Source organism: Sorex fumeus, unplaced genomic scaffold (assembly GCF_029834395.1).
Source record: "Sorex fumeus unplaced genomic scaffold, SorFum_2.1 ptg000007l, whole genome shotgun sequence".
Taxonomy (NCBI): Eukaryota; Metazoa; Chordata; class Mammalia; order Eulipotyphla; family Soricidae; genus Sorex; species Sorex fumeus.
Window position 1 is genome coordinate 2,558,446 of NW_026606064.1, and position 9,811 is coordinate 2,568,256.

Sequence of the window (9,811 nt, forward strand, 5' to 3'; positions counted from 1 at the left end):
ATACAAAAGTATTAAATTGGGTGCGGGGAATTTAAAATAAATGAAAAAGTCCTTCCACTGGAACCAGAAACATTTTCAGATGAACCTCCCTCCGATTCATGAAGACCATTGACCATGGAAAAATGCACCGGAGGCAATTCATTTCCCCAGCACTGCCGTTGGAGACTAACTACATGGCTCTTGGAAATTTGGATAGGTTCCTTCCAAATTCAAATTCCAAATCCCTGAATCTGATCCCAGCAGCTCTGGCTTTTCCTGGCTTCTGTCTTTTTTTGTTTGTTTTTCCCTTTTCTTTCTTTCAAAATGTTTTTGAAAAGAAATTTATTAGGACTATTTTGTTATCTCGAAACACACACACACACACACACACACACACACACACACACACACACACACACGCACACACACCAACAACAACAGGGACCAGAGCGATAGTATATCGGGTAGGTAGCGAGCAATAGGATGCGATCCCAACATCCCGTGAGGTCCCCTGAGCCCTGTCCTGGCTTTTGGCTTTGCAGGAAACATGCTCGCCCGGGGTCCTGCCCTCCTCAACCAGTCTGGCCCCACCGAGTTCGTGTTCCGCCCCTTCACCCTGGTGCCCGAATTCCAGGCTCTCCTCTTCCTCCTCTTCCTCCTGCTCTACCTGCTGATCCTGTGCGGCAACACTGCCATCATCGCGGTGGTCTGCACGCACAGCTCCCTGCGCACCCCGATGTATTTCTTCCTGTGCAACCTCTCCCTCCTGGAGATCTGCTACACCACCGTGGTGGTGCCTCTGATGTTGGCCAACCTCTCCGGGCCGCAGAAGCCCATTCCCCTGGCGGGCTGCGGGGCCCAGATGTTCTTCTTCGTCACCCTGGGCAGCACGGACTGCTTTCTCCTGGCCGTCATGGCTTACGACCGCTACGTGGCCATCTGCCACCCGCTGCACTACACGCTCCTGATGACGCGGAGGCTGTGCGTGCAGATGGTGACGGGCGCCCTGGGCCTGGCGCTCTTCCTCTCCCTGCAGCTCACGTCCTTGATCTTCACCCTGCCCTTCTGCGGCCACCGGCGCCAGATCAACCACTTCCTCTGCGACGTGCCACCCGTGCTGCGTCTGGCCTGCGCCGACACCCGCGTGCACCAGGCCGTGCTCTACGCCGTGGGCATCCTGGTGCTCACGCTGCCCTTCCTGCTCATCTGCGTGTCCTACGTGTTCATCGGCGCGGCCATCCTGCGCATCCGCTCGGCCGCCGGCCGCCGCCGGGCCTTCTCCACCTGCTCCTCGCATCTCACCGTGGTCTTGCTGCAGTACGGCTGCTGCAGCCTGGTGTACCTGCGCCCCAGCTCCAGCGCCACGGAGGATGAGGACCGCCAGATCGCCCTGGTCTACACCTTCGTCACCCCCTTGCTCAATCCCCTGATTTACACCCTTCGGAACAAGGACGTCAAAGGCGCACTCAGAAACGCGGTGGTCGGCAAAGTTGGCTCTGACCTCCGTTGAGGCCCGAGCCGTGGGTACCTGGCAGTTGTTCCTTGCTCTGACAATGAAGTGCTCCAAACAATAAATCTAGGATGCTCACCAGTTCCCACGCTCTGCAGTTGATACCGCACGTTTGGCCGCATTTACCAACACTCTCTATATGCAGTTTCCTAACTAGGATTTGAAAATTTGGGCAAAACTCTTAGAATTTGCTCAAAAAGGACCACCACCAACACCTTCTTAGGCACTCTGCGCTCCTGCATCCGTGATGACGATCATGGATGGGGCCTTGATCATAATACATCCTCTGAATTGGGCTTTAAGGACTATTTATAAAGATAATATTTTACTTGAATAGATTGATTTTAGTATTGTTTTAGATGCACAAGTATGGCCAAAAGGAAAGTAGTATTATATCGTTTTTATACACCAGTGTCTGCTTTGTTCAAATGAGATACCTGTATGCCTGTCTCCATTATCACATAAAAAATAAAACATCTGGTTTTTTTTTTAATCCTATTGGAAATATTTTTACTTTGTTAGCAAAAAAATAGGTATCCATTTCTGTCCTATTCCAGCCCAACTAGCATTTTTTCCAGCCCAACTAGCAGTTTTAATTTCTCTCACTCAGAGTGCCAGAAAACGGTCTGGAATTAATATAGGCTGACTAAGCACCTACTGTGTGCAGACCAAGCTAGGGGATTCACGTGGCTTTCCAGGGGCTTTTGTAGTCTTGACTCAGGAGGTTCCTCATCACTGCTGCTCCCAGGTGCATTCAGCAGGTGGCGCCACTGCTCCATCTCAGGACAGTCTGGCTTCCATACCTGGGCAGCAGCCATGCGTAAACCCTCAAGTAGAGTAAGCTCCCCTCTCTGGCGCTCACAGTTGACTGGAATGTCAATGATAAGTACAGGCTCAAAGCCAATAGCTTGCAAATGATCAAATAAGGACCGAAAAACTAACCCAGAAGATGATGGTTCAGTGGCACTTTAACGCATTTGCGTAGTAACTGCTTGGTTGCAAGTTGAACCCCAGCATTGCTCTGTGTGTGTGTGTGTGTGTGTGTGTGTGTGTGTGTGTGTGTGTGTGTGTGTTAAGGTGATTGCAACTCTACTGTTTGGAATAGCTGAGACAAAGGGCCCGGAAATGGCTCCTTGTTGAAGGAAACTCAAGGCAAGGAGGAGCCCATGAGCTCAATCTCTGCTGTACCTGGGACATCTTGGAGGCTCCACTGTCCCAGAGTTTCCAGTGAGGAAAAGAGAAAGAAAAATGATCATCTAGAAAGATAGTAGAATGAAAAAGGCAGGAATAGTCATACTATCTATTTCAGAAAAAAATTAAATAAATTCCAAAAAAGGTCATAAACAGGGACAGACATTGTATAAAGATTAAGGGATTTACACATCAAGATTTATACATTCACGCCAGGCTGTTTTCACTCAGGGCACCCCAGAGGGGGATGGGTGAGAGCCTTCCCCACCCCAAGGGACCTGGCCTGGCAACCGATCTCCACTACCCAACTGCCACCATGCTCCAGGCCAGGCTGCTTTCCAAATCTTTGGGCCATGGAACACATCATAAAACACTTCCTACCCATTTTCCATAATTACCACACCATGTTTGATGGGGTTCAGATAGTAGGCAACAAATCATAGAGAGAAATATATATATATTTCACTGTCACTGTCCTCCCGTTGTTCATCGATTTGCTCAAGCAGACCCAGTAACGTCTCCATCGTGAGACTTTGCTGTTACCATGTTTGGCATATCAAATACGTCAAGGGTAGCTTGCCAGGCTTTGCCATGCGGGTGAGATACTCTCGGTAGCTTGCCAGGCTCCCTGAGAGGGGCGGAGGAATCGAACTCGGGTCAGCCATGTTGGCTGCATGCAAGGTAAACGCCCTACCCGCTGTGCTATCACTCCAGCCCATTTATACATTATAAATATATTTATATATAATATATTTATATATTATTAATATATTTTATTATATATATAAATATATATCATATATATGCCTCTCGGAGAGCCCAGTAACCTACCAAGAGTATCCCACCCGCATGGGCAGAGCCTGGCAAGCTCCCCATGGCGTATTCGATACGCAAAAAAACAGTATCTATAACAGGTCTCATTCCCCTGACCCTGAAAGAGCCTCCAATCATTGGAAAGGATGAGTAAGGAGAGGCTGCTAAAATCTCAGGGCTGGGATGAATAGAGATGTTACTGGTGCCCGCTCAAGTAAATCAACGAACAACAGGATGACAGTGATACCGTGATACATCAAGAAGACAATATTCATACATGCATCAAATTAAGAAGTATCAAAATTATAAAGCAACTCTTAACAGGCCTAAAGAGAGATGTGGAAAAGAGCACAGCAATGGTAAGAGACTTCATCATCTCACTCTTTCCATTGACTGGATCAACAAGATAAAAAATCAATAAGGAGTTGAAATAACTGTGCTAAATAGTCACTGATAGGGCTCTTTACCTCCCAAAGGCCAAATGTATTTTCTTCTCCAGTGCACATAGAATATTCTCCAGGATAGACTGCATGCTGGGGCACAAGGAAGAGTCAATAAAGCTATAAAGATTTAAGTCATATCAGAGATCTTTTCAAACTGCAGTGCAGTGAAGGTAGAAATTATACATTAAAGAAAAGTTGAGTATTTTCTGGGTAAAATGCAGACAACCTACTATTAAACAATTCTTGGATAAGTGAGATGTCTGGAAACAAGAATAAAGATGTGATTCTATCGACTCATGTGAGACACAGTACAAAGAGGGAAGTTCATAGAATACAATATTTACATGGGGCAGGGAGAACAAAATTCAAATAAGCACAATGGTTTAAACTGAGGCTCAGGTGTGCTAGGTACCTAAGCATTTAGCTCATCCATGCTTCCTGCGAACAATCATTCTGGCACTTAGGCACTTCACTGCATTGTTGTGCGTCTAGCCTATTCTCATTTTTTTTGCCATTACCATCTCCCTACCCCCTACAGATTATTACTTTGCTAATAAAATGTTGACTTAGGGGTCAGAGTGATAGAACAGCAGGTAGGGTGTTTGTCTGGCACACGGCCAATTCAGGTTTGATCTTGGACATCCCATATGGTCCGCAAGTCCACCAGGAATGATCCCTGAGCACAGAACCAGGAGTCCTGAGCACCACTGGGTGTGAGCCCCAAACAAAACCAAACCAAAATAAAATATTGGTTTAAATGTTTGCTTTTAAGCTCTGCTTTCTTAGAAGACCCATGTTGAGACAGTATTTGTAGTCTTAGTTCCTTTAAGCAAAATGCCATAATAAACTAGTAAGGCTGGCTGTTCAAGATCAAGATCAAGACACTAGAAGATTCAGTTTCTGGTTTGCACCCATTTCATGGGTTCTTTTCTTGCATGTCCTCATAGAGGGAAAGAACAAGGAAACTCTTGTGACTTTTATTTTTCCTAAGTACTAATCCTGATGGGATTACACGGCGCCAGGGGGCCAGGTGGTGGGTGTGACCCCCGCCTGCTGGAATTTGAAGGATCTGGATGGAAGATGCTCGACTCCAATCAGAGTAGGCTTGGAGGTCTCGGCCCCGGAACCCGCGTGGCTTTGTTCCTCTGCCAGTACCTTCATGTGTGCGGAGAGTGGTCTCAACATGGTGGTAGCTGGTCCTGGAGGTCTTCGGCTGCGGGAGCCCCGGTCAGGGCGGGGAGGAAAGCTCGACCCGCTCCCCTCCAAGGGGACGCCAAGACTCAGTGACTATAAAATCCATTGCAGCCGTGCGACATCTTATCAGAACTTTTTTTTATGACATCTTATTATCTCATTCCTACTTTGGACAAACTTGCAGGCTATCGAATGTAGCCTGCCCACAGGGCAGAGTCTGGCAAACTCCCGGTGGCGTACCAAATATGCCAAATACCAGTAACAATGATGGGTCTCATTCTCCTAAAGAGCCGTGAATATAATCTCAGGGCTAGGATGAAAGAGACGTTACTGGGGCCTGCTCGAGGCAATCGACAAATAACAGGATGATGAAAGTACTAATCCTATTCATAAGGTATCTTTCCTCAAGACCTAATCACACCCCAAAGGCTCAACCTTCTAAAACCATCAGCTGGAAGTTAGCTACAAATACATAAAGAAGGGGCACACACAAATATTCAGACCATATAGTAGAAAACTGCTTTCTGGGCATATACATAGCATTCTAATGTAACCATCAGAAGGGATGTGTTGTTTTTTACTCTATCTCTGACTGTACAGAATTTTTTACTGTTCTTATTCCTGGCTAGTTTTTTCAGCTTTCCCTACAGATCTGTGAACATCCCGATATCTTTTACAAATTAAAAATCCAAAGTTTATTCATTCATTCAAATTAATATTGGCATTGGATTCATGCTCTTGAGGACAGGAGGCCCTCAAGATCTGTTTTCACTGGAAATAGCCTCTCTCTGGAGCCAAAATCCCAAGTGTAGGAATTTACCAAAGAGGTACTTGAAAGAAAAAAAAAGAGAGGGAAAAAATAAATTCAGAGCTGCCTGCCTATTCCCCATTTACCTCATTGAATCTGAGGATGTGAAAACAATTGTGTCTTGAGGAAAACACTGTGGGACTATTATCCCAAGAGACTTAGAAAGAGCTAAATATCCTATCTGAGCCCAGTACCATGACTATTAACTCTGGTGCTTGGGGAAAGAGTCTTGATCTGGAAAACACATAAGAACCGCTCTCAGACTCCCATTGCTACCTACCCTCTCAGAAACAAGGGAGCCAATGTGTCCAGATTCCAGAAACTTCCAGAGTCCACCAGCTTTCAGAGGTGAGCCTTTTAAGACAGCAGTGTTGAACTTAACCAGGTAGGAAAGGGTCTCAGAGGTGCTGATAGAAAGAAGAGGTAGAAAGGAAAGTGAGATTAAAGACTATCAACTAAAGACTACAGTTTCCCAAGCCTGCTATACAACAGGACTTTGTAGAGGTAGTGAGGGAAAGGGATCTTTCAAAGGTGAAGGGACTTTGACAATCTGGTAGGAGACAAAATGAAGCAGCCTTGAACATTCAAAACAATAATAATAATAATAATATTGGCATTATTGTTTTAAAAATAGAGTTCTAGCATATTATTGTAAACCAGACTTTCAATCAATAAAAGAATAAAAGAAAACAGTTCTTTAAAATAAAATTATAAATAAAAGTCTTCAGATAAATAAAAATTAAGATAAACTACAGTTTCCCATTCTAGTCAATTCCACATCAGTCCAGGACTAAGAGATCATAGAAGCATCCAAGGTCGGACTAAATCCTAGCTTGAGGTTTAGATATACATAAGTCTAGCTCTTTATCTCATTTTTAGTTTCTTTTGAAGTCTCTCTTCAACATCTACTTCCCCTTTCCTCTGATTTACAAGCTAGGCTTCAACCAAAAAAAGGACAAAATAGACCCAGGGTTCCAGTGTCCACTGCCCTTCAAGTGCCAAGAATACCAGGTGGGTTTCCTGTGTTCTGGGCAGGAAACTATTTGAGTACTTAACTCTGTTATTTTTGAGAGACCAATGACTTGGGAGACAAGTAGAAGAGAGAATAAATAAGAGAGAAGCAGGTCTAGAAGAGTAGAAAGACCACACCTCTGGACTCTCAAGCTAACGTTCTTTCAGGCTGGAAAAAAGTTCTTCCCCACCCGGAAAACCAGCTTCCATCTAATTTACACTTCCACACCTCTAAGTAATATTGTGGGAGGACCCCATAGCATTCTGGTCACTTTGGGTTTTCTTTTTAAATTTTTTTTAACTGATTCACAATGACATATACAGTGTCAAAATCAATCATCATTGAGTTTCACGCATACAATGTTCCAACACCCATCCTTTCACCAGGCACATTTCCCACCACCAATGCCGCCAGTTTTCCTTTCATCTGCACCCTCCACCCCTACACCACCCCCATTACCACACTGCCCCTGCAGCCTGCCTCTATGACAAAAAAAAAAAAAATTTTCATTAGTATCAAAAGACCCACCTACATAAATTCAAAAGAACAGCCCAACTTAAAATTTCAATATCACACCCTTCAAAGCATGCATCATCCCTCCCCAGATCAGGTAGTGTAGGGACCTGCAGAAGAAGAAGGAAAAATGAAAGAACCTCAATCCAGTCAGCATAAATTATTTGACTCATGTCATGACATGACTTTTGAAATCTTCAGTTTCTTTTAGGGATTTGACTAAGTAGTTCTGTCACAAGGTCAATGTAGTTTCTTCTCCTCTCCATGTCCTCCCTCTTCCATAAAAGAGCCAGGCCCTCAGCTGGGTATTCTAGGGGAAAGGACAATTCAGATGGAGAGGGGAACGCCAAGTGGAGGGTGTTTGGAGGATCCTCCCAGGAGGGGAGATGCAGGTTGAAAGTAGACTGGACTGAACATGTTCGCCACTCAATGCCTCTTTGGCTGATCACAGCGCCCAGGAGGAGAGAGAGAACAGGGGGGAATGCCCTGCCACAGTGGCAGGGGGGGATGGGGGGATGGGAGGATGGGGGGGAGGGATATTATCCTGGTGGTGGAAAATGGGAACTGGTGGAGGGATGGGTATTTGATCGTGGTATGACCGAGATCCAAGCACAAAATTTGTAAATCTACAACTGTACCTCATGTTGTTTCACTAATAAAAAAGAAAAAAAAAAAGAGCCAGGCCCTGATTGTTACAGCCCCGAGTTTCTCTCCACCAGCAGTCTGCTTCGAGTCTAGAGTATCGAGAAGGTGGCTAGAACCCAACCACCTCCAGCAATATAACCCTGCTATATGATGGGTGGAGAGATTGAATTCTGTACCATACTTTCTGCCTACCCCTGTCATTCTGGGGTCATCTTGTAAACCTCCACTTTTAGAAGTTAAAATAAAACATGAATCTTGGGCCGGCAAGATAGTACAATGAGAAGTGTGCTTATCTTACATGTTGGTCAACTAGTTTCAGTCCCCAGCACCATTAACAGTCCCCTGAACACTGTCAGAAGTGGTCCCTAAGCACAGAGTCAGGAGAATCCCCTTAGCACAATTAGGTGTGATCACTGTATCACTGTATGACCGTCATCCTGTTGTTCATCAGTTTGCTTGAGCAGGTGCCAGTAACATCTCCATTCATCCCTGTCATGTGCTAGTGTAGCCCAATGGAATATTGGGGGCTCTTTCAGGGTCAAGGGAATGAGGACGATCATTGTTACTGTTTTTGACATGGCTGTGGCTGGGTTCTAGAGGTCTTCACTTGCAGGTGCTTTGCTCGGGAGGGAGAGGGAAACTCAACCCGCCCCCCTCCAAGGGGCCTTGGTGAAGACAGCCAGGTGCAGGGGAAGGAGATTCTGAGTTGTTCTCTTAGGTGTGATACAAAACTAAAAAAAATAATGTTTTTTAACTAGTATTAAGGATGATTTTTCTCATTCTGTGTTTGAATTATACTTGTGTAAAATATTCCACTATGTATTTATATAAAGTGTTCATCAGATGAAAAATTAGTATTAAATTCGCCTGAATATTTCTAATGTTTACTTTCAATTTTTTGTACTAGTTACTAAAAATCTTAAAATTTTGAAAATTTTAAGAAACAGTAAAAGTTTACAGTCTAAAGAAAAGTAATTTTTACTTTTATATCATCTAAACTTTCTTCAGTCACCAAATATCTACCCCTAGATGAGCTAATATTCTGATTTCCAATCCCTAGATTCATTCTCCAAGAGCATTCTGGTATCCTTCCCCGAACTATGATAGGAAGAAGGACACACACAAAGGTATAGTAAGAGAGTCAAGGAGAATGGCATCTTCCTCCAAACTCTTTGAGTTTATCTCATTTAAGTTTATGACTTAAATGGGAAAGGCAGATGATAGGAAGGCCTTGAGATCAGTTTCTTCACTTTTTAATTAACTCCTTCAGGATGAGCTAGCATCTTTAGAATATGAATGCACCACGCCTTGTGGCCTCAGTATGGGATTTTTCACTGTGCTTGAAATCTACTATGAAAAATACAATTCAAAGAATGATATCAAGTTTAGTGATGAGAATGTTACTTCATGGTAGAGCATCTACCCTGCGACTATGAAGTTCTGAATTTGACTCCTGACACTAACAAAAGTAAGTAAATAAAATGGTCTTGCTCCAAATACATAGAGTTGAAACATGTTTATTGAGAAGGATCTATCATGGGTCTTTCTTTCTAATCCAAGACATTCTCCTGCTTTATGTCCTTCTGAGTTAGTCCCTGTTGAGTCCTCTCCACTCTTCATTTCCTTTCAGCCAAAAGTGACCACTTCTGTGGACTGGTTATAGCTGCATGGTAACTCATTGGGATTATGGTGAAGGTCTGAAG

The 9,811-nt window shown here is 44.3% G+C and overlaps 1 protein-coding gene across 1 annotated transcript; it reads left to right on the plus strand.

The window, feature by feature from the left end:
* The first annotated feature begins 526 nt into the window (after window positions 1-526).
* On the plus strand, window positions 527-1,489 carry LOC130041807 (olfactory receptor 10Q1). Its single transcript, XM_056134076.1, has one exon. It carries the CDS (start codon window positions 527-529, stop codon window positions 1,487-1,489), a length of 963 nt encoding a protein of 320 aa, XP_055990051.1.
* The last annotated feature ends 8,322 nt before the right edge of the window (window positions 1,490-9,811 follow it).

Bases quoted from the DNA above. Each gene is read 5' to 3' on its own strand.
- LOC130041807 (XM_056134076.1), top strand. From the start codon at position 527: ATGCTCGCCCGGGGTCCTGCCCTCCTCAACCAGTCTGGCCCCACCGAG.